Raw genomic sequence first — 25,620 nt, 5'->3', positions numbered from 1 at the left:
CATATATAAGGAATATTAGATTGTAAACTTTTTAATACCTGTAAATCTTTAATTTATTAATAAATATTCTAATAATCTAAAATCTACAGCTGCAATCTGGTGAAGATTAAAACGTTTTGCTCATTTTGTGATAAAATTTTAATTGATAACATTAAGTGCTTAAATATATATACAAATATGAATTTAAAATAGTTACTGTATAAATCTTGACCGCGGGGAATGGTGGCAAGAATGCTAACAGCATTTCCCCGTTGAATCGCAATTCCGATCCTCTGGGCTAAAAACGAACCAGCCTTCCTGTCACCAGTGGAGGCAATAAGGCGAGGTGTTATACTTTTGATAAAGCTTTATGCACCATTACTCCAAGGGCCAAGTGTTACGACAGCAAATGGGACAAAAAAGTAATTTGACATAAGACACGAATATTTAGATCTTTTTTTTGCTTCAGCTTTTTTCGCAGCGGCTCTTAACATTGTTTCTCGGATATGACACGGGGCCAACGTGTCAACACGCGTCCCACACAAGGGCCCGTCCTCGTTCCCAGGGAACCAATATTAATCCATTAGGTCTCTTACCATCATCACGACTAATTCCACGAGGCTCTGTAAGAGCAGAAACGTCGATGGTGGCAAGAGCCCTTTTTATTGTATCATTAAGAGAACCGTGGCGGTAAAGCCTACCTGAACTCCTTGGGTAAGAGAGACCATGTAAACTGAAAGAGTCCACCTTCTTTCCACACGGGCATCTGTGCTCAGAGCACAGCGGTGTTCCCAGTCGGAGACCAATTGATATGTGGAAACATTCATTATCTAAAAGTATCCCAAGATTTTTAAAGGGTAATGAATTCAACCTGTGACTTGATTCTTTAGTTGATAATGTTAGTAGCCTGACACAGTTTTGGGCACTTGTTAAATTTTGTGTCAAGCTGTGTAGTGTAACGTGGACCAATGGCGAATCCCAAACTTTTTGTTTTGTAACTTCCTTAGGGATATCATCATTAGGGCACTTTACCTCCCACGTCTCTATCGCCTCAGTAACATTTGTGATTTTGTCTGATTTAGATTTTAAAATTTGTGAACAAAGTCCTGAAATGCTATATGAAATGTACATAAATAAAAAAAAAATGAATGTAGTTCCATAACTAGTTTTTAAGAATAAAAATTATTTCGGAATTAATGTAACGAATAGAAAATACATTAAATATTTATTCATATTAATGGTTAGTTACTAACAATTGGCGATGCAAAGCAAAGAAGACTTGACTAAAATTATTGTCGCATCTGTGTAAACATGTTTTTATGGCAATGTGTTTGTCAATATTTTTATGTTATCAGTTACGTCAATGTCAAGTGTCATCTTAATATGAACTATGTAGGTGTGTAACTGTGTAAACACATTGACACATGTGAATTGTGAAAAACTAAATAAAAAATTGTTATTATATTTAATTCCACAAAATGTTTTACTTAATTGGGTTAGGTCTTGGTGACGCAAAAGACATAACTGTAAAAGGTTTGGAAATTATACAAAAATGTGATAAAGTTTTATTAGAGGGTTATACTTCTATACTGACTGTAGGAAAGGAAATTTTGGTGAGTTAAAGTTTTTTATTAATTGTGCCGTGCACTTGAGTGCTTAATGACAATAATTATCACTTAGTCTCATTAATTACATAGTAAAATATTACTATTTGTCCATACAACATAAAATTAATTAAGGTTATTAAATCTACCTACCAGTCAACCACAAATTACAGAAAGACAATAAAAGCCATATTAACAAAAAAAAAATGCTTAAATACATCTCATATTTGTAACAACAACAAGCACACAAAAACTGAACAACTTTAACTGAATTAAAAAGTTCTTTCCTTGCAGGAAAAGTTTTATGGCAGACCTTTGATTGTAGCAGATCGGGAACTCTGTGAAAGTAATATTGATGATATTTTGAAAGAAGCTAAAGAAAAAGACATAGCTCTTTTAGTAGTTGGTGATCCCTTAGGAGCCACAACACACACAGACATGCTTCTGCGTGCTAAAGAATTTGAAGTTGAAACACAGGTATCATACAATTTAAAAACTTGCCATCGTGAGACATGGTTATGTCATATAATCTATAATCTTCCTCAATAAATGGGCTATCTGACATAAAGTATATATTTTAATTATTCTAAGTATATCCTGAAATAATTGCTTTCTGTTTAATGATCTCTATTGAGGTCTTTGTCTTGTTTACACACTAATTACACTGTACTGATTATTAATAGAGCGCTCCTGCATACTAGTATTCTTACTACACCTACTCTAACATAGCCTTCTGTTGACAATGACATGAGATTCAGTTATTAAAAAATTTTACTACCTTTTAGTAATTGTTATAGTTTCTAAATCATGCAAATGCTTCGGGTTTTTTATAGGAGTGTTGATAAAATATTAAAAAAACACTTATCTCACTTTTTTTAATTATTTTAATATTCATCTTTAATTTGTTTTGTCTTTTAATTTCAGATTGTTCATAATGCATCTATCATGAATGCTGTGAGTTGTTGTGGACTGCAACTTTATAATTTTGGTGAAACAGTTTCAATTCCATATTGGACAGACAGTTGGAAACCAGATAGTTTTTTTGATAAAATACTTGGAAACTACAAGAGAAATTTGCACACACTGTGCCTTTTAGGTATTTCAGTTATGAATAATTAATAAAAGCTATACATGAATTAATTATATTCAATATATTATACAATGTTTTTATAGATAATTATATATAAATTCTTTGGTTCATTATACACCAAATGTGAAAGTGAAACCTATGTTTTTTTAAATCACAAATTGATCTTTCAACCTCATCTCAAATACTTATGAATGATTTTATTGTATTTAAGACATTAAGGTAAAGGAACCTACAGAAGAATCATTAACAAAAAAGATACGCCAGTATATGGAGCCCAAATTCATGTCAGTCAAAGAAGCAGCCAGACAGATAGTCCAAATAATAAATAACCTTCCAGAAAAGACTGGTAAGTTTTTCTATGATAGTTTAAACACCATAGTACAGACAAACTAATATTTATCATACAAGTCCCAGAAAATGAAATGAGACAAATTACAATACAATAATATTGTATTAATTATTTTAAATAAATTAATTTATTTGATGTTTATTTAGTCAAATAGCCTTCTCACATAAAAAACCAACCTTCATGTAGTAAAATTGTGAATTAAACTTCTTTTATTTTTTTATTACTATTAAACATTTTATTGAATAATAAATGTTTTGTTTTTTACAGATATAGCAGTAGATAGTCTAGCAATTGGCTTATCGAGAGTTGGATCACTTGATCAGAAAATTATGGCAACGACTTTGGAAGACATGCAACAAGTAGAACTTGGTCCACCTTTACACAGCCTTGTCATTCCAGCACCGAACTTGCACCCGCTTGAGCTTGACTATCTGGCTCAATATAGATAACTTGTGCAAGTACAGATTAGTGTACATTAAAAGAAAATGTATGTTTAATCATATATTTATTTGGCTATGAATGCCAAAATTACTGACAACAACATAACTGTTGAATAAGATATTTATAAGTTTTAAATAAACATTATATGAATTATTTTAATTATATAGTTTTATTATTTACATTTACAATTATTAATTAAAATCCAGATATAAACAAATTTTAAATTGCTACCACAAGAAATACCATTCAAACTCATTATTGGTCCTCAAAGCTACCAAAAAATACTACCACATACAAATATTTCAAAATCAATCTTGAGTCGTAAATATTAAAAGGTACATTAATTATTATTTGGTCTAAGTTGCGTATTATAAATAATGAAAATTATAAAAATATACAAACAACGGAATGTAAAAATACCAAAGGCGCATATGAAACAAATCACCATTACAATGCTATACATTAAAAATATCTAGATAATATAACTGGAACATGGTGGGGTCACAATAATTTTAATAATTATAATTAAGAGGCATGGCTTATAGCATATTAAATTTACTCTATGTAACACTAGGACAGGTTTTAATAAAATGTTAAAATTATACAGTCTTTAAACTTAATTGTAAAGGGTACATACATGATTTAAATATTAAAGTATAAGAAAAACGTATGTAACTCGTGCTTTCTATTCGTCAAGTGAGATTACAAATCTATATAAATAGATATTGATAGAGTATTTAAAATTTCAAACAGCAGAAACCTGCTGATCGTCATCTTCGTCATCTGGCGCATCGTGGTAATAATCATAAGAACGAGTGACGCCTTCGTGTGAATGCGCACGACTTAGCCGCTCTAAGCGCGCCACTTGTGCGGCTAATGTATAGGGCATTCTAGGTGGGGGAACCGGCCTCACGCAATGGGCCGTTGTACATGACCCGTGGCCACTGTCACTTGAAGTAGCTGAACCAGTTTTTCTTAATGGCAAGTTTACTAAAGACGTCACGCTACTACTTTCTGCTGATAAATCGACTGGCAGTGGTGTTGGTGTATCAGAATGTGATCTCTCATGTGCTGCACGCGAGCAACATATACCTGGGCCTGTACCATCACGTCGATGCGAACACGGCGAAGGACCTGATGGTGGTGGTCTAGGTTGATGCGGCCTTGTTTTAGCAGGCTCCGATAAAGCTAATAATTTTCGAACAGCTTGGGGAGAAGCAGCTCCAAATTTATTTCCAGCAAAGCTTTTCTTACTTTCACTAGCTGATGAGGCACTGCTGGTTGTTGACAAAGATGGCGAAGGATGCCGTCTACGTGGTACCGTTGGTGCCGGACCAGCGCCTTCACATTCTAATGACAAAGCATGAAGACGTTCTTCATCTGTTTCAACATGCATTCTATTGAGATACGCTTTGACGCGACGAACCATTTGTGCTTCTTCAAACATTTTTTTAGGGTTAGGGACATTTGATGACTTTTTCCTTCTTTTTACAGTAACTTGACCTTGTTGAACGCCTGTCGTGAGTTGATTCAATGCTACCATAGCATTTGAAGGTGGCTGTTTTCCCAACTCCAATAGTGTAAGAAGATCATATGGAGCATTGCACATGTTTGTCAGTGTTCTCACTTCTTTAGCTATCATTCTCAATTTTTCAAAATTAACCATACCTTCAACCTTTGTATCATTACCAAGGTGTATAAACGTTAAATCTTTTCTAACAACTGGGTAAAATGGAATCACTGGAGATCTACCTTGTTCAGTTGTTACTAGTTGCCGATATTTCGACATATTTCGAGAAGGATCCATAAGCATTTGTAAATCAAAGAAAAGCTTGTTGTATTTTGTAGGTAATTTTTCCCAAGTCATTCTTAATCTGGATACAGCACCATGTCCTAAGCCAGATATGATTGCAAACATGGAATTAAAATTTTTGCATTCTTTGCAGTGTCGAGCTACTTTAATAAACTGTTTTATGATTTTTGATCTTCTTACAAGATTTTGTTCATTGACCACTTCAGTGACAACCCAAAACATTTCTTTATTTACAAGTCCTGAAAATTGTGATAGCATGGGTGTGCCATATCTGCTCTTCAATTCAAAGAGATCATCAACATACTCTGTACTCTCTATTTGTCGAAATATACAAAAATCTTGCAAAGTTAATTGAACAGCAACTTCAACAGCATTCAACTGCAAAAAATGTACCACACTTTCTCTCAGAAGTTCTGGTGCCATTTCATCCAATACTAATGTTTCACTTATTCCATTTGTTTTCAAATAGTACCTGGAACTGAGGCCAATACGTTCAGCAAGATTTTGTAATTGATCTGGCAGTCTATGCTGTTTTATAATACCTCCTTGTGCAACAGATACTTCACAAAGAGAAAAATTCGAACTGGGATCAGTGATACCAAATTCTTGTAAAGTAAGCATTACAACCTCCCTAGCTGTTGTCTCTTTATGAACCAGCAAATATTTACATGTCTGATCACCTCTGTATACTTTGAGTACATGTTCAGGATAATCTGAAGACTGGTAATCATCATAACATATAGATATTAAGTCAGGATTGCTATGTGAATTATAGAATGAAGTGCTAGTAGCTTTGTTTAAAGTTTCTGAATTAGAAAGAATACTATCATCACTATGTATACCATCAGTAATAGTATTTTTTGGTAGAATATTCATCTTCATTAAAGCTTTTTGTAATCTTCTTTTAGGGCCTAAAGTCATAAAGCCTTTTTGTGTTTCTTTCTTAATGTTAAGTGGTTGAGGTTTTTTGGTAGGAGATTGGAAAACTGGTGTAAGTGTAATAGGGTCGTCACTGAGTAGCTCTGCAGTAGATAATCTTGCTCTAGGATCAGCTTGCCAACGAACCATATTGGCACAACCTCTCTGCCTAGGAGAGTTCTCTGGCATTGACAGCATATGCTTAAAGGCTAATAAATTACTTTTTACTGTGATGCTTAAGTGTGTTGATCCTGTTATAATTTCCATTGCTTTCGCATGACTGACATGTTGGAAAGATTGACAGTTGACCTCTATAATTTGATCTCCTCTTTTTAATCCTACATCTTCAGCCTTAGAATGTTTTTCTACTTTTAAAACAAAAATCCCATATCTTCTCTCATAACCTCCTAAAATGGTAAAATTAAGTGGTTCATCTCGTGAAGGGCGTGATAATGTAACATTCCTTGTTCTTGCCTTAGCAGAACAAGCTATGTTTAATAAATTAAGTTGACTTTCCATTTTCTCACGTTCCAACACAGTCTCAAATTCCTCTAAAAATTCCATCATATTTGGATCTGTTTCAAAATCTGTGAAATGGTTATTTACCCACAATAATACCACTCGTGTAACCTTATCACGGACTGAAGGTTCAGAAAACCAGGCAAGCAACTGTTTGGCAACAACCAGAGGACTTTCTATAAAAGTTCTGTGAGTCAATAAAAAATCTTCAACATAAGTAGAATCACGCGAATTGTCTTCAATGAGCTGTAACATCAAATGCTCAGGTGTTCCTCTAATGACGACATGTCCTTGTTGGTGTCCTGATTCTCCTGCAGCTCCTCTATATTCAGTAACTAAGACTAAAACACCACATTCGTTTTCATGACGCCTTATATTTTCTTCGCCTTGATGTAAGATGCGGTAATAATCAGTTTGAGTGACACAAACAAATTGACAATCATCACATCTAGTTGTCATTACCCCTCTATGATATAATTTTTCTAATGTAGCTTCTGCCATACCAAAACTGTCGCCAACATTAAGGTATTCTATTTCTCCATTCTGATGCTCAATTCCAACCTGACCATTTATGAGAACTGACCAAGAATCATGTTCTTCACCATCATTCATCACAACAGTCTCAGCTTTTTCTACAACTGCAAAAACCATGACAGCACAGAGAGCCCTCCTAACAGTAAGGGTCATGTTAGTAAAAGCTTTTAAATGCTGTGTAAATTCAAGAAGAATTTCTATATCCTCATCAGTTCTTTCACTTGGATCTTTTTCAAGACATTCTCTAACAGCATCTCGGACAGTCAAACTGTCCATGCTCTCCTCCAAATCTTCTTCCTCATCAGAATCTACAATAGACTCTAAGAGACCGGATAGATCTACTTCCATGTCCATATCTAAAGAACTGTGTACCGAAGTCATGGTGTCACTGCCACTGTATGCAGAGCTAGTGTCACTCGCATTAGAGCACTTGAGTGTGTGGGGGTACAGCTCTGGACTGTGACGGCCACCGCGCCCACCTCTCAACATTGTGAAGTTTCTAGCCCGTCTTAATTGACTTCTAGTATCTGAAACAAGTTAGACCAAAATATAAATTCCTACAATATGTAAAATAGAATAAATACAAGTAGAGTCGCTTTTTGAATGTTATTAATGAATTTGTCAAATAAGGAAACATTTGTTGTCTCTACAACAGAAAACAAAATATATAAGGTAGAGAAATGATATTATTAGTAGCATAACAATAAATGTTTGGCAAACAAAGCTTAATAAAATAAGTCAGTATTGAATTCAGACATGAATCACTGATATTATCAAATTTTAAATATTGTTGAATGCTAATAACTTCAGCCAGTGCGTCGTGCGCATCATAGAATGTTTTAAAACTAGAATTACTTAAAACATTATTATCGTATGATAAAATAATTTAAATAAACCTTTAATTAAAGTATGGTGAAAATACTTAATGGATAATTAAAGGGTATAAATAGTTTTTTATTGAACCTCCACAATTTCTATTTATTTTGCATTCATGGCGGAACTGTCAGGGCTTCCATGTTGCTTTCTAATTAGTCTTCCAGCAACCAATAAACTTAAGTTTCGTCTCACTTCACAGGGAAAACAAAATTTCAATAATAATTTATTGAAATACCACAAACACAAGGATATTGAATATTTCGAAAGCAAGCAAGACGCCAAAAAATTTAGAAAGCTACTTTCTCAACGTAAGTACCCACAAGACACAGAATATAAATATTATACTACTAATTTCAAAATACAGAATATAAATTTAATAGATGGTAGCGAAATAAACAAAAATATCTTTTGTTAATAAATTACATTGTATGATTTTATAATTTATTTATTTTGAATAATTTTAATAATAATACTAAGCTGCGGTAAGACATTTGTGTTATTTACTTGTTTAACTAAATTAATTTCATTTGTTCAAAAAGAAAACAATTTCATGAGTATGTATTTGAAATAACTATTATATGCATACATATATTATAGTACAGTGTAGTATTGATACAATAATGTTAAAATTATTTTAAAATATACAACGTTGATTTTTTTTAATTTAAAGTACGTTTTTGTTATCTGTGTAATGTTATGAGAACGCTTCCATAAAATTTAATACTTGTAAAATAAAAAACTGTTTCCGTATGAAAACGTAAGTTGTTTTTAATAATGTTTATTGTAAATTGTTAAGAAAAACAATCTTATAAATTGTCTTATTAATTAAATATATACATTATTTACAGTATTTCAATGCTCAAGCTTTTTTTATTCAATAGTTTAGTATTGAGAGTACTTCAATTGTCTATCGGAACATTTTTATATCTCCATCTATTTTCAGAAATAGGTACTTTTGAGTGCTGGCGTTTTCACAGCAAAACGAGTGATGATTATCTTTTAGCTAGATAGCTTTTGTAAATTGATCGTTTGTCCTAGTGGAAAAAGTCGCAGAAATAAATATTTTTTTCTTGTGAAAGTGCAAACTATCTAAATATTCTCGTGCCTAACATTAAAATGCGTCTTGTTTCACTGTCTGAATCGAAACGGATGGTGAGCGATGGCGAGAATACGGTGATAGATTTTTGGTGTTAAAAATTTGCTCTGTGTCATCGCCGTTTTAGTTTTCTACTACTCTAAGAAGGACAATACTTGATTGATTTTGACGTTTTTCGTGTTAATTTTTCGAAATCTTTAAATATTTCAACGATTATTGTGGGGAAATTAAATTGTCATCGACTGACCGGCTGATATTACACGAGGCTTGTATGTATATGTGACTTCTGCCTTCAGGTATTAGTGACACGCCTCAGAAAATAAATCTTAATTTTGTGAATGGACATATTCTATTTTGTTATTGTGTCGTATTTGTGATAAAGACGTTTTAAAATTACGTAACTTGTGGAATCTTAGTGTATTAAAATATGGCCTGAGTGTGACCACTCCATTACCGTCATGTGTGACGAAGGAATGTTTATTTAGGCTCTAATATTTTGCTGCGACTTTACCCCAAGTGCGCGTTTGATTCGTAGATTGAGCTGGATCATGAATCTATCCGAATCAAAACAAGTTTTGCATTGATTGTTCTCGACCTATTGTCATTTCGGATACTTTTATATTAGCAAAATGTCTTCGGGAACGTTTGTGGATAGGATTGACCCTTTTGCCAAGCGATCGATGAAGAAAAAGACCAAGAAGTCCCAAGGATCCTCGCGTTACCGCAACACGCAGGATGTAGAGCTACAGGCATTGCCCCTTTTAAAAGGTTTGTAAATCACTTTACCATAACCAATGTCAGTTCTTGATTGTCAAAAATAGGTTAAATGATATTAACTGATATGTGTATTTTTTTTTAATTTGTACTACTTATTTACTCCTTATTAGACTTAGTCTACTTGGAATATGATAATTTTTTTTTTATGATGTTAGGTTATAAAATATGGATTAAAAATGAAATATATCATGCAAAAAAAACATTTTTAAAAAGTAAATCATATTTGGTTGTGACATATATCATAAATATGAAATATAATACTTTTATTTATTATATCAATAATAAATAACAACATTAGCATTATTCTTTATTTATTTATTAGTATTTTAATTACTTAGAGTTCACATATAAATAAAAAAAAAATGCTTTATCTATGAATGTTAATAACAATTATTTATTTTTGGCCAAATAACCAATGAGTATGTTAATAACTAAAAAGCTAAATTTTTATATATGATAGAACAAATTAATTTAAAATTGTTGTGTTATTTCTTTTGGTTTTTAATTTTAAGTATTATGTTCAATATTAATCATAGACCTTACATTTTCTTTTATTTGTATGTAGCATAGATGAATCACTTAACTGCAATACCTATCATACAATAAAATATAGGTCACACATAGTAATCTTGATAACATCTTAATTTCAAGTTAAATTTAATATACTATTGTGTATAGAAACTGAAATACTATTGAAATCCATAATTATAAATGAATGAAAAATGATGAAGTTTCGGATTTTATTATATTCACAATTTCTTTGTCCTTTACTTCTTTATTTTGTGTTTTGTGCAGTATGTTTTTCTCTTCCATATATCTCTATTTCTAGTTATATTATCAAATATTTATAACTGTCTCATGTCATCTTATTTGTTTTGATTTGACCATGTTTATTATTAAATAATACATCAATTATAACATGTAATACTTTTATAAATTGTGATCAGAGTATATATTCTGTTGAACATGTTAAAAAATTCTAATTGTTATGTAAATTATGATGACTTATACATTTAACAGACAATTTATTGTACATTTAAATAATGAAAATCTTGTTTTATCCTTCAGATGTTCCAAGCGGTGAACAAGAGGAGCTATTTATTCGCAAACTGCGGCAATGCTGTGTAGCTTTTGATTTTATGGATCCTGTTGCCGACGTGAAGGGGAAAGAGATCAAGCGTGCCACACTCAATGAGCTTGTAGAGTACATCACTCCTGGAAGTGGAGTACTCACTGAACCTTTTTATCCAGAGATCATAAAAATGGTAATTATTGAAAAAAAATATTTTTATAATTTGTTTGTATATTTATTTGATAGGTAATTTTATTTACACATAAATAAACAAAATTTAATTTATATTTTATTTTTTGTATTAAAGTGATATAAATCCTTTACTAATGAAAGTGATTAAGAATTTACTTATTATTAAAGCTCCTTTTTTATCAATACATTTAATTGAAAATTAATTGTTATAGTTATGTAGGTATGAATATAGTAAGTGTTTCTTAACAGGCACTTATCTGCCTTTAATTTGGTTAATAGACTTGTTTATCAACAATTATGTGTATTACGATTGTAGTTTAGTGTTAAATGTTTATTAATTAATATAAACTGAATGATAGAAATATGTAGTTTTAAATGATGGTTTACTAAGTAGGATCTTTAAAGAAGGATTTAAGTGGTGACTGCATGTTCCATTGGAATTTGGCAGATGTAGCCACTAAAGGCAAAATTGTCTGAGGTGTTTTGGTGACTGAACCTTAACAGGAGAGAGGGAGGGTAGCAGAGGCTGTCACTAAAGTATGTTTTACTCTATTTGTGTATTCCATCTTGTTGAAATATAAATGACACAAAATTGATTCTATCTGTTAAATATAAATTTTATAATAAACATATTACTATGATAAGTCTTAAGTCATTTTGAGATTGAAAATAAAAATATACGGGTTTTTAGTAACCAAACAATGACACATTGAAAATATAGATGCAGTAGTAGTATTATTTTTTTTTATATTAAAAAGTATAATCTGCCCATGTAGCAATTGAATACAACAAATTTAGAATGGTATAATTAGCATTAGTAATCATAAAATGTCAGATGTTATGTCTTCTATCTTTTATCACTTTTGTTCCTCACAACAATGTTACTAATATTTATTACTCAGTGACAAATTAACATTGAACTCATGTGACTATAGAAATTACAAGCTTTTCATTTGTCTATTTTCTAAATATATAATTATAAAATTAAATACTTATTAATATACCCAGCTTCACTGTCAACTTTGAATACACAAAAATAAAATTTAACAGAATTATCATACATACTAATATGAATATACCTTGTATAAAAAAATGCACGACTTTTAAAAGATAAGCAGGTGTATTTTGGTACTATTAAAAAAAAAAGTCATTAACAGTCCAGTCTGTAAATATCTTACTCCAGAAAAAAGCCTCTTCATCTATTTAAGGGACATAGTGCTTTAGAACTTTGGTTAAAGTGACAGAATCCATCAATGCATATATGTATATTTCTTCAGTGTTTTCCTTTAACTTCGAGCATTAATATTAAAACCAGTTCATCATCATTTTTAATTAAAGTTTTTTTTGTTTTGGGCATAGTGTACAAAAGTCTACTAACTTATATATCAGACCATCTCAAGGCGTGCGTGGCGAAAGACCCGACTGGATAATATTTCGTCCGTAACCGTAAATGGATGTTTAGTACATCATCGATTCGTATAAAATCGGTCGAACCAATCGTGTCAATTTTATTTTCTTGCTATGTTATAAAATTGAACATAATACACTGACCCCGATGATGTTGTCAACAGATATCGGCTAATTTATTCCGGACTTTGCCGCCGAGTGAAAATCCCGATTTCGATCCGGAGGAAGATGACCCGACGCTGGAGGCTTCGTGGCCACACCTCCAGCTAGTGTACGAGTTCTTCCTGCGCTTCCTCGAGTCTTCTGACTTTCAGCCCATAATCGGCAAGAAGGTCATCGACCAGAAATTTGTTTTGCAGGTAATTTTTATTTTTTAATTCGAACATTGTAAGAGATCTTTGAATGCTTTATACGATTTTTATAATAACGTGAATTATATAATTCCATTTGCAAAATTTATTTTACTAGCCGGAGATCGAGCTCGTAATCTTTCTGCATCTGATCATCCATTACTATTACAAAATAAAAAGCTGTAATTATATTGAGGAAATAAATAGGTTAAGTAAAATCCTAAAAAAGAGAAATATCATTTTATTTACTTACATTATGCCTTTAGTTTACGAGTATATAATACTTTATTCAGATATGATAGACTGTAATTTAGAGATACTATACTAGTACAGACGCCTTTTCTGATTAAAGTAGAATTAAAATTATATTAATTTGATGACATGTATTAATTATATAAAGCAAATAATAACAATGATTTAAGCTTGTTTTGGCTCTGTTGGAAAAGTTACTAACATAAATTAATAATACACATATTTAAATAGAACCTTATTTACGTTCGCAGACTTTTTTTCTAATCGTTATGAGTGCAATAGAGATGAAAGTAGGGTGCGAGTGAAATAGCATAAGATCGGTTGCCATTCATAAATATTTTCGTTATTGACGAAGGTTATACTTGGTAGTAATGTCATGAGACAGTTCCTCCGCATTCTATTTTTACAAATATTAATAATAAACGAATTGTAACATAATGAATAGATTTTTTTATTTGAGAATATACAGATACAAACCAGAGCCTGATGGTAGCGCTCTGTAATAAATTGTGGTGTCGTTACCACAAAATGGTCACAGTAGAGTGTATGTTGATCTAATGATAACTATAAGATACATATTATAATTATTACTAAAATATATTATTTACATAAGACCACGCTTGTGGCTTACGACAACCTTTGAGTGCACAACTCATAAAAAGTTCTTCGCTTCTGGTCTTAATTATTATCATTAAATAGACATAAGTCGTTCGATGTCGAGTTTTTTTGTCTTAATCCGTTATAGTACTTACTATTCCGTTGTAGACAATCGAAGATTGAACTTATTCCGAATTTTTATTTGTGTAATATTTTTTTAAATACACTTACGATTGCCGGAAAACCGCATCGTAATTTTTATATTTATTAATTTTCGTAAAATTAGTCGACAATGTTGTTAAATTATTATGCGTTTTTCACATTCACAAATAACATAGATTTTAAAGGAAAATGCAATAGATATGTAACTTCAATATATTTGTTGCTATTGATTATGCATTTTTGTACACAGGGGAAAAAAGTAATAATTTTTTGGCATTTTTTTAAAGGATAAATATATATTTATATTATTTATTTGCCTTTATAATTACAGCTATAAACACTTTGAAATAAGATATAATGTATTATTAATAGCGAGTAAAAATGTACCTATATGGTTATAAATCTAACCAAAGTATTTTTTGTAAACATCCTTTAACGCAATGTTTCCTTCACAACCTAATTCCTAGGTCAGATTTGAACCGGCAACCCTGTAAAAATCCCCGTTCATATTTAATACCCCGGGGTCACCTCGACTCGTTATATTTCTTTGGATAGGTATTTATACGACGTGTCGGTCGTATTCATTGGATCAGATATAATTATGCGCTACACACATAACTATTTATAAGTATATCAGTTGTATAATTTAGCTAACCCGAGATATTTAAAAATCTGCCATAAATAAAAATTGATTTTTTAAAAAATACGTTATTTTAGAATCACTTTTGATCGTTAAAACTAAAATTTTTAATAAAGTAAAATTAAAATAAAGTTAAGCGCTATCAAGTTAAAATATAATTTTTATTATGACAAAAATATATATATTTTTATGCACGATTTTATTTCAAAAAACTTTTATTACAACATTATTGTTGTCAAAAATAATAAATATACTTTGTTATCAGTCTTTCATTGTTTAAAAAATCTTTATTCTATAAGTTGTCGAAATAGTTCGTTATTAATATGCGTCGGTCTTCAAGCAGGATTAGTGCTTCATTCATTACTTTAAAACTGAACTGAACTGGTATGGCATTTTAGGCTTCAGTAGAATTATTATCTAAGAAAATTGGAGTTGCACTGCCATAACGATAGTTATATAAGATATATCCATAAATGTCCCTTTGGTCTAGTGGTTAGCCTGTTCGGTTACTGTGCTTTTAGTTCCGGGTTCGATATCCCGGATAGGGTAAATATAAAGTAGTTGACTCTGACTGAAATCTAATCAACAAGCCGATGCTAGGTTCTGCATTTTAATCAAATCGACAATAGGCTTTCCTGCGCGACGTTACCTGTTTATTCAAGAACAGTTTCTAAAGTATTCATATATCTTTACCATACAAGTCAATGTTGTCTGAACGTATAATAAATAGATCTTGCCTCGCTCCGTCAATACGTTGAATGATTTAAATCCATTGACCTACATTTTAATTAAATCGTGATCATAGTATACGTACCTAAGAATTTGATGATTAAACGATGAAGTGATAGATACTTTGGAAAACTTTGTCTTTGTACATGAAAATACGTTTTTTTAATTTCAAGTAGACAGTCACCGCCCATAGACATTGACTCTGAAATATTAACCATTCCATACCTCGCCAACGCGCGAACCTCTCTTGGGAAGTATAGAAGTTATGTCCCTTGTGCCTGAAATTACACTCACATACTATGAAATTACACTTCAAGCCGGAACACAATAATACTAAGTATTTATATGAGTATATGATGAGAAGGCTTCGCAGGTCCCAACACCAAGTGTACTGTTAACCTCTACCACAAAGTAAAAAGTTGTCTGTGCAGTTTATTTTTAATTCCTATCAAAGCTTATTACCGAACTTGCATCATCAAATGTCAAACCTATTAGTTAATAATTGCATGCCTTTTTAATGTTTTTTCATACGTAAATCGATAATTGGGAAGACAACGAGGTTAATGTTATTGGGTTGTTTGTAATATGTAATAATAATATTGCCCTCAACTTCCTGCCTCGAAGCGTTGACCCATTTATACAATGTATCGTGATCACGAATCTATCGTGATACAAGGAGATCAAATAAATACATAATCTTTTCAATACGGTATAAGTGTATTGTTAGGGTACCGTGTATCCAAATAAAAAATAAAACTTGATACTTTGATAAGTTCTCAATTTATTATACACCTACTGGAACTGAACTTGCGCTTTACACGCGCAAATTTATAAAACTTTGTCTATAGAACTGTCACCCTCCTTTTAACATCCTATATGTCCTTCCCTGGGACTAAAACTATCTCCATACCAAATTTAATCTAAATCGGTTCAGCGATTTAAGCGTGAAGAGGTATCGGTCATAGTATAGATTAATTTAATAAATATAGAGTTTCTGACAGTCGGAGCGCGTTTATATTTGTAACTACTACTAAATTAAAAATATTTTTGCGTTTTATAGCCCTATTGTCGGGGTGTGTTATAGGCTATTTAACATATTATCCATATCCTGTGGTAAAGCGAGACGAAACTTCAAAAATAATAAATATATAATTGATCGTAAATAACAGGAGAATATAAAAAGAAGTTCCGAATAATATGAGAATATAAAGGGAGTTAAGTGTCGAGGAGGATGAATAAATTTGTTTTATTATTTAATTTACCAATTTCACTCTGTCACTCGAGTCTCTTTTTTTGTTTTGATTGTATATGGACGACGTAGTTGTGTTTATTCATTCGACGAAAACATTTTGCAGTTTAAAATTCATAATTGTTTTTGTTTACAATACAATTCGATACTAGAGATTAAATCTGATCGTTTGATTGTAGAATGAAATGAAGTATATCGTTCTGGAATACTGTTTACACTTTAATCATTCTGTTCTGTGCATGTTTTAATCACGTATAAATCTACACTATCTAACCTTTCGCCGTTGTTGTAAACATTGTATGGAACATTTCAACAGTAACTGTTACTGGGTATATAATATAAATATGTAATGCGTATTGTTTCTTATATTTAAAGAATGATTGAATAATAACATTTATTTTTTATAAATACATAATAAAATATTTAGTACTGCGTAAGAACAAACTCGAAACTCATCGCAAAACACGAACGCGAAATGTCGGAAAGTTAAACGCGATATTGACTTATTGTAGTCAAGTAGTATAGTATAAAATTTAAAGGAAACACGCATAAAAATAGCGTATCAATGTAAATCGGTTTCAAGATTTCACGAGTGAGATACGATGTGTTCTTTGAGAATTGTATTGCTATTATGTAAAAACCTGTCGTATAAATGAAAGAAAAAAATACAAGGCCGTTAGGTAGGTGTGTAGATAGTTTACTAACACACGGAGAATATTAACGCAGTTAGTCATATATCATAAGAACACAGCATCGTTTTATTTGTATTCCGGACCCTGTCAGGAGCAAGTTTAGTTACAATTAGTCACAATGACGGGCGCTGTTCATTCGAACTCTACTCATGTAGAGCGTTGTATGACATTTCGTAATGAAAGAATTACTTGCAAATTATAATGTTTAGAAATTCAGAAAACTTTGAGCATTCATTTGAAATACAAATCTACTTATTTTTCTAATTAAACCCATTAATATAATTAAAAGTCGTGGATAAAAATTGATTCAATAGGAGTTGCTAATTAAGATAATCTTAATATGTCGAGTGTGCTACTTCGATGTATGTGGTTTGGTTTTGTTTGTCATTCTGTAAGATTATGTAATTATTCAGAGCTATATTGAATTGGTTGCGGTTTTATGTGTAGTGTACTTACTACATTTAACAATTTAAATTGAATACTGTTCGATGTTTGAGAACGTGCTGTCTATGTGTAAGGGAACGTTCAAGTATTACGTAACGCAATTTTTGAAGATTTTTGAACCCCCTCCTCCCCTTATAACGCACCGTAACGTTTTTCTGTAAACCCTCTCTAAACGTTACGTAACAATCAAGTGACCATTTTTATCCTAAAGTCGCAAAAAGTTATGTTATAGTTATTATCTTTGGTATAGTTTTAATTAACTTTGCGGTAATAATACTAAATAAAACAAGGGATTTTGTTTATTTTTTATAAATTTTTGGCTTTACACATAATCGTTTTCGTCTGAGATCTGAGACAGTCTTGCCATGCACGTAACGACAGTGCATTTGAACATTCTTGTGAGATGTGAAATAGATCCCACAGGTTGCCAATTTGGGAGTTTTAATTCCCCGATTTTTTATTTAAAAAAAAAAAAACAATGTTACGTAACGTGTTGCTTTCTTACAACAACCCCCTCCCTCCCCTGTGACGCATCGTAACGTTATACGAGACACCCCCTTCCCCCCTAAATTGCGTTACGTAATACTTGAACGCCCCCTAACTTTAAGCTTGAATTAACAAAAAAAATTGTTACTTTTTTATTTCAAATAAATAAGTAGAATGCCAAACGGTCCACCTTTTTGATAGCAATTGGTAACCACCCTCTATGGGTGACATTGCCACTGGTAGAAATATTAAACATTTCTTACACGGTCAATGCGTCCCTTGGCAACTAAGATCTTAATATGACACTTGTACTCGCGATTAGGTAGGCTCACTCACCCTTCAAACCGGAACACAACCATACTAGAAATTAATCTTGAGCGCACTTGTTTACTTATTTCTAATTATATCAATTGAAATATTAGTATATACATTTTTGAAGCGTCAATAACGCAATGGTTTCCGGGCCGCTTAGCGATGTACCAAGTCGCAGGATCGATCCTGACCCCTTGGGCTATTGTCGTACCCACCCTAACACAAATGTTCAGCTTAAAAGGAGGGGTAAATAGGAATATTAGTAATTCCTTAATTAATTTCCAAATTAATTAAGGAATTACTAATATTCCTATTTATTGCTACAGTTCCTTTAAAAAAAATCAAACAGAATTACAATCTTGATTTACATATACATTCTTGAACACACATTACCGAATAATAAAATAAAATGCGATAAATATATCTAATGGCGTAATATTGTGTTACAGCTTTTAGATTTGTTCGACTCCGAGGACCCCCGCGAGCGCGACTTCCTCAAGACCGTACTCCACCGCATCTACGGCAAGTTCTTGGGTCTGCGAGCCTTCATACGAAAACAGATTAACAACATTTTTCTAAGATTCGTCTATGAAACTGAACATTTTAATGGCGTTGGTGAATTACTTGAAATATTGGGAAGGTGAGTTTGTTTTCCACTAAAAATCGACATTTACTTTATTCATTTTTTTTATATTAAGTGCTAGCTGCACCTCTTCGGAAGAACTGAACTCAGTAGTTCACTCATCAATCATACCTCTGTTAGAATATATCAGTTCAACTTTATACGTCTAATGCATTTACTTTACCATGATTGATAAAGTATTTTAAGTTATTTTAATAACTCTTATTTTGTTTAAAAATGGTGGTCAAAATGTGTTATGTAGTCCGAAATGTAAAATATTGAGAATAGTAACGAAACAACTTAACACATCACCGTCATACATGGCACCGTTTGTTTTTTAATTATCTCTAACATCTATAAAAGCGCTGTTAACAACTCACAATTTTGTCTAGTAGACAACTTGATAAGGATTATTATATATTTTAATAACTGAACTGAACTATACGAGATAGGAATGAGTGGTCAAAAAGAATAACTTTGCATAACTGCATAATTTTAAATCCGAATCTACCGCACCACTTGTGAAGTTAAGTTTCAACAAGCTAAGAGCTATGCAAAATTTAAGAACTTTGGAGGACATATTTTAACCACCAACACAATTTTAAATCTAAACGTGAATACTGGATAACTTTCGGTGGTCGAGTTCCTTTTATATATTAGAAAAACGGCCTCGTTGCGAATAACGCTAAATTGTGCATAGTAGGGGTGGGGTAAAATGTATGAAATTTACCCGTACGAAGTTGGGTGGGAAGCTAGTATTATATATATTATATATTAAAAAATTAGGGTTGTTATATCCATACCTACATTTATAACTGTTTCTGAAATGTTAATTAAGCCTACGTTTCTGACTCTCGACATTGATCTAATTACGCAATTAAATGATTAATGTTAATAACATTCGCGAACTGATCTACTACGCCATAATAAAGATTTTCTTACCTAATTTCTCTGTTTGATATATATAATTTAAAATTATATTGTTCATATAAGTACACAATCAAAATATATCTTATTCAAAAATGCTTTTAAAAGCAGCATTAGGCAGCACTTTTAAATCACTTACAAGATTTTATTAAATATAAAGCTACGACCAGTTTGGATATAGATTGTAAATAATCAAACACAATTAAACGTATATATTATATCCTATCTGAAAATCGGCAAATCAGTTTCTGATTTAACATCTATATTAAATTATGTTGAGTAGTTAATGTTTGTATGAACCTTTAATAGTTCAACGGTTTACCTACAGGCTCTATGAAATACAATCTTCGATTCTGACGCGCACAAATTACTATTGATACTCTTTTACAACCGTAAGAGGAGAAAAGCCGAATAAACTACATTTAACAGCAAATTGACGCGATATCATTGCTCGAGAGCTTGATTAATTAATGATATTCACTATGGTTTTGCGAAAAAAAGGCGTTTTGAACGTCGACGAAACTTTTATTGAAATTTGAAGTAAAATTAAAGTGGAAATGTGTAGATAGGTGTAATATTGTCGTATTATAAATAAAGATATATTAATCATAAACTCTTAGTAGTGATTAATATAACTGAGTTATTAGCAAATCGCATGACATAGTAAATCTAAGGTTTGTTTACCTTTATTGCTACGTCCATTGGAATAGGCTATACGTATTTATCTCGTCAAGCTATTCAACAAACGTCTATCTATATTATAATTACCGTTTCTCTTTACTAATTAACTTGTTTATTAGATTTCTTATTTATAAATATGTTTAGTTCAAATACACTGTCAATTTTACATATTCTTTGTATTTTAAAATATAAATGAAACTGCAATTACGAGTGCACTCCATGTCGAGTTTAAAGAGCATTGCATCTATCTAATCTTTCAAGGTACATCTAGACTGTCGCTTCGCAGTTCGCATAGAATAGTGACAAAAACAAGCTAAACGTATACAATGTCAGGACTGCATGTTTTTAAATATATTTTCTATGTAATCTCCAATCAGGATTACAAATCGATTTACCTACATGTCAAACTGGAGTGAAAATAGTATTAAACATTTTTATAATTGTTATGCGAATTCGTATCTGTACATTTTGGATAAGTATATGTCAAGCGATACAGATAGATTGGCTTGTATGGTGTGTGGGAGTGGTTACATTCGGAACTTTGTAGGATACATATAGCATAAAGAAAAGGAATATACGAGGAAATTACTAAACACTTGACATCGCTACTGTAACTACCTATACAGTTTCATTTTTTTTTATATAATTTTCTCATTTATAACTTAAATTTTCCGAGTTATCAATTAAATTTAAATAAAAAACAGATTTAATGTAAATAAATTTATATTTAATTATGAATATAGCATGTTAAATATCGATATATTAAACCATTTTCAGTGTTCATACTGCTGATAGTAATATATAAGCAAAAACAGTTAAAGACAGAATGTGAAATTATATTAGAATTTAGGTACGATCCTTTTAATCTGTTTCATATTAATATACTAGTTTTCCATGACTCCATCCGCATATTTTGCTCGTTTAATTATCCAGGACCTAGGCTATACCAGTATGTTAAAATGAATTACAATCGGCTTTGTTGTGTTGTTTACCTGTGGAGACTCGTGATGGAATACAATACGATTACGAGATACACGTGATAGTTCCATCACATAACTATTTGAATATTATTAACTACACCGGTCCGATATTACAAACGACTTGATAACAACGTTTCTACTCCTCGGTGATGTCAAGGAAACAGTAGTCTTCTTGAAACACGTTGTGAATTCGTCTGTCTAATATAATAGAAATAACGTTAATTCAACTGAAATTTAAAAATATACTTAATAAGAGTTAGTTGTAAGATATTAAAATATGTTTTTTTATATAATATTGAAATGTCTAAAGTAAACACGATAATTTGCAGTATAATAAACGGGTTCGCTCTGCCACTGAAGAGCGAGCACAAACAGTTCCTGGTGAAGGTGCTGCTGCCGCTGCACAAGGTGAAGTGCCTGTCGCTGTACCACGCGCAGCTCGCCTACTGCGTCGTGCAGTTCCTCGAGAAAGACGCCACGCTCACCGAGCCCGTTGTGCGCGGACTACTCAAGTTCTGGCCCAAGACATGCTCGCAGAAAGAGGTTTGTACTCATCCTTACATTTGATCGAGAGTATTATGAATGAACGAGACCGCAGTGGCTAAAAGGAAAACACGGGCCGCCTACTGATCTGTAAGTAGCTTCGCTTAGAACATTGCTATTGTTCCTTTTTTTTGTCGCTAATTCTTAGTACATAAATACTTTTTTATTTAAAAAAAAAACTAAATAATGTAGCAAATTAATGTTATTTTCGTATTTTTTTTTGTAAAATACTATTGTCATTATCATTAACGCTGGTGTAGCCGTATGTTCTAGAAATGTTCATCTATGCTAGTAATATATTCAGCTACAACCACGCTGACGTTTTGTAGCAATTTGTACACGTCTATGAAATAATTAAAAAAAATTGTCATTGCACTCGTAGTATGACGTGCACACATATTTGCGTCATGTGTTCATGGAATTTTATATTCAGTAGGTATGTAATAATATGGCGTATAATGTAATAATAGTGAACCAAAATGTCTAGAATATAGTCACTTAAGATGGATGATTAGGCAGTCAAGCAAATGGGCCTCACGATGGAGAATAATAGCGCCCGTCCAAATAAATCGGCACTTTAATAAATTTTATCCAATCAACTACACCGCCAATGGGCCGGCACCTCTCAAGAACTAAGATGTTGTTTTATTGGTGTCTGTAATTGCACTAACTCACCTTTCAGGCTTGCACTAAGCCTTACCACCTAGTAAGATAACAAGATTTTCCTGACTTCGAGTATGATTTGATTTGTTTACAATGCGATTTTATATTTTGCAGTCCCTCAAACCATATCGTTAGTCTTTCCCATATCAATTACCTCGAAGCTGTGATTAATTTGGAAATTGAGTATAAAATAGATGTAAGATACTTTTAGTAACATTTGTAATTTTTCAATTTCAGGTCATGTTCCTCGGTGAAATCGAAGAGATTTTGGACGTCATTGAACCAGCACAATTTGCTAAAATCCAAGAGCCATTGTTTAGGCAAATAGCAAAATGTGTGTCTAGTCCACATTTCCAGGTGATTGACTTTTTTTAACATATTAATTTGTTTATTTATAGTAAGGGTACTTATTTATTTATATATATTAAATTAATTTTTTAAATTTTATACTTGCTGTTATTTAATTACATGTCAAGTATAAATAAGTATATGTACCGTTTGTGACGTGTTTTATAAAAATGTGTGTAAAATATTGTTCCAGGTGGCCGAAAGAGCACTGTATTATTGGAACAACGAATATATATTATCACTCATGGAAGAAAACAACCAAGTGATAATGCCAATAATGTTCCCCGCACTGTATAGGATGAGCAAGGAACATTGGAACCAGACCATAGTGACCCTCGTGTACAACGTGCTCAAGACCTTCATGGAAATGAACTCAAAACTGTTCGACGAGCTCACTGCGAGTTACAAGGCGGAACGGCAGAAGTGAGTAGCTTTGCGGTGTTCGGCTAGAGCTGGTGTGTCGGTACCGCTGGGTGCGAGGGCTAACTGTCGATGTGTCCGCAGAGAGAAGAAGCGCGAGAAGGAGCGCGACGAGCTGTGGAAGCGGCTGGGCGAGATGGAGATCAGCCACAAGCGCCAGGCCGCGGGCGTGGCCAAGTGACTCCCTCCGGCGGCTAGATAATGCGATGCGGTTTATTTTCACCTATGTTTCATATTTTCAATGCGATTACATTTTTGTTAATGACGTTATTAATTTTTTATACCTCTAATGATTCGTTCGTTCGGGTGGATCCGCCGACGTCTCCGACCGCTCCGAGTTCCGCGTCCCGAATGCACCGTCATTGTTGTACTAGTATTTTATATTCGTTTACGTAGGATACTAGATTACTTTAGGATTTTTTAATATTGTTAAATCGTTCGATAAGTTAAAAGTTGTATGTATTATTGATGCATGATCGATTGTATCGCATTTCGAAACACCGATGATTGTATTTATCGGGCACCCGGCTTTCGGCTGAAAATGATTGTACAAAAAAAAATTAATAGTGAAATTCGAAGATGTAATTTGTTTAGTGCGCGGGCCCGGCTGCCGCTCCGGCCCGCCCGTAGTCGTTCTGTCGAATTTTGGTTTAACTAGATGCTGGCTACTAATGGTAATTTTGTCGTACTATCATTTTGTATAGATACATAGTGTAAATAGGCATTTATTTATTATAAATTTATGGCAGTGTGATTTTTATACATAGCTGCGGGACCGATGATGCGAACTGGAGACTATGAATGTTACATGCGTTCGGCACGATCAAAACTAAAAAAGGTAAGTGAATCATATTGGAGTAGAACGATGTCGAAGTAGATATGATAATTTTAAGAAAATAGTCATTCATTTGTATGATATTGCTGTAGCCATTAATTTTTCTATGATCACTGTAGAGCAGCGCGGACGGTGCCCGCCCGCCTCTGTATATAGTATGTACGACACGCCAGCACGTGCGTATGTATGTATGTACACTATGGAGATGTTTGTTATGTAAAATGTATTAACATTACAAAAATTATATGATCTTATATATAAATTACTATTATAGTACACAGTATGGAAATAAAGAAGTTGACTCACATGAATTGAATTGTTTAAGTAAATGTAAGCGTAGGCGCGGCGGCTCGGCCTCTCCTCACGTCCTACTCGTTATGAGCTAACTGCAAACAAATATACAAGTCATTTTCACATTACTTAGTTTTTCATTTACGTTCGAATTTACATTCGAATATCGGATATAATAATCTATTTTCTTTTAATGGAAATTTATTTTTATGAATATCGATTATTTAGGTTAAACATAAACAATAATTGTGTTGTAAAATATGTGTACTTGGGTAAATAAAAAAAAAACAAATATTATGAAAATTTTGATAATTCTTGTACCAGTTGTACCACAAATCTGTAAAGAAATAAAACTAATTCGTAACCATTAGTGCTGAGCTTACTTGAGCTTGCATTTTTCTTATTTTCGTTTTTATTTAATCCATGAATTGTATAGTATATGAAACGTCCTTATCCCTAAATCCTTAATGAATACTTCAGATATTAAACTTCGAATATACATGTAGATATGAAAAATATATATAAAAAAAACCTAGAGTAATTTAGTTACTTATATAACCTTGAATTAAATGATTATATTTCGAAGCGAAGTTTTGACTACCAATAACAGCTCCTTCGTAGGAATACGAATGATAGAAGTACTTTATAAAATAATTACTAATACAATGCAATAATAATAACCTTTCTTACTTTCCTATTTGGCAACGTCATAAATTCGATCGATCTTAGT

At 32.2% G+C, this 25,620-nt stretch overlaps 4 protein-coding genes across 4 annotated transcripts in view; 2 read left to right on the top strand and 2 right to left on the bottom strand.

Moving 5' to 3' along the window:
* LOC113399485 (salivary glue protein Sgs-3) overlaps positions 1–20,622 on the bottom strand; it is a 271,041-nt gene extending 250,419 nt beyond the window's left edge. Inside the window, exon 1 of the mRNA XM_064217944.1 lies at positions 20,613–20,622. The gene's annotated coding sequence lies outside the window, so the exon portion shown is untranslated. The remainder of the gene's footprint in view (positions 1–20,612) is intronic.
* LOC113399317 (diphthine methyl ester synthase) lies at positions 1,371–3,622 on the top strand. Its single transcript, XM_026638416.2, has 5 exons — positions 1,371–1,592; positions 1,878–2,060; positions 2,508–2,679; positions 2,885–3,019; positions 3,290–3,622. Exons 1-5 carry the CDS (start codon positions 1,458–1,460, stop codon positions 3,469–3,471), a joined length of 807 nt encoding a protein of 268 aa, XP_026494201.1. The 5' UTR covers positions 1,371–1,457; the 3' UTR covers positions 3,472–3,622.
* On the bottom strand, positions 3,511–8,468 carry LOC113399312 (rap guanine nucleotide exchange factor 2). Its single transcript, XM_026638404.2, has 2 exons — positions 8,211–8,468; positions 3,511–7,774 (listed from the first exon to the last, which is right to left on the bottom strand). Exon 2 carries the CDS (start codon positions 7,734–7,736, stop codon positions 4,209–4,211), a length of 3,528 nt encoding a protein of 1,175 aa, XP_026494189.2. The 5' UTR covers positions 7,737–7,774; positions 8,211–8,468; the 3' UTR covers positions 3,511–4,208.
* On the top strand, positions 9,059–25,293 carry LOC113399483 (serine/threonine-protein phosphatase 2A 56 kDa regulatory subunit epsilon isoform). Its single transcript, XM_026638631.2, has 8 exons — positions 9,059–9,987; positions 11,065–11,261; positions 12,832–13,026; positions 19,030–19,220; positions 22,120–22,333; positions 23,234–23,353; positions 23,538–23,767; positions 23,849–25,293. The coding sequence occupies exons 1-8, from the start codon at positions 9,849–9,851 to the stop codon at positions 23,943–23,945; spliced, it is 1,383 nt and encodes a 460-aa protein (XP_026494416.1). The 5' UTR covers positions 9,059–9,848; the 3' UTR covers positions 23,946–25,293.
* The last annotated feature ends 327 nt before the right edge of the window (positions 25,294–25,620 follow it).

Source organism: Vanessa tameamea, chromosome 19 (genome assembly GCF_037043105.1).
Source record: "Vanessa tameamea isolate UH-Manoa-2023 chromosome 19, ilVanTame1 primary haplotype, whole genome shotgun sequence".
In the NCBI taxonomy this organism is placed as follows: domain Eukaryota; kingdom Metazoa; phylum Arthropoda; class Insecta; order Lepidoptera; family Nymphalidae; genus Vanessa; species Vanessa tameamea.
This window is presented reverse-complemented; position numbering and strand designations above follow the sequence as displayed.

Excerpts from the sequence above, each read along its gene's own strand:
- LOC113399317 (XM_026638416.2), top strand. The coding sequence starts at position 1,458 with ATGTTTTACTTAATTGGGTTAGGTCTTGGTGACGCAAAAGACATAACT. Across the intron at positions 1,593-1,877 it reads CTGTAGGAAAGGAAATTTTG|GAAAAGTTTTATGGCAGACC; the intron begins GTGAGTTAAAGT and ends CTTTCCTTGCAG. Across the intron at positions 3,020-3,289 it reads TAACCTTCCAGAAAAGACTG|ATATAGCAGTAGATAGTCTA; the intron begins GTAAGTTTTTCT and ends TGTTTTTTACAG.
- LOC113399312 (XM_026638404.2), bottom strand. The coding sequence starts at position 7,736 with ATGTTGAGAGGTGGGCGCGGTGGCCGTCACAGTCCAGAGCTGTACCCC.
- LOC113399483 (XM_026638631.2), top strand. The coding sequence starts at position 9,849 with ATGTCTTCGGGAACGTTTGTGGATAGGATTGACCCTTTTGCCAAGCGA. Across the intron at positions 19,221-22,119 it reads TTACTTGAAATATTGGGAAG|TATAATAAACGGGTTCGCTC; the intron begins GTGAGTTTGTTT and ends GATAATTTGCAG. Across the intron at positions 22,334-23,233 it reads AGACATGCTCGCAGAAAGAG|GTCATGTTCCTCGGTGAAAT; the intron begins GTTTGTACTCAT and ends TTTCAATTTCAG.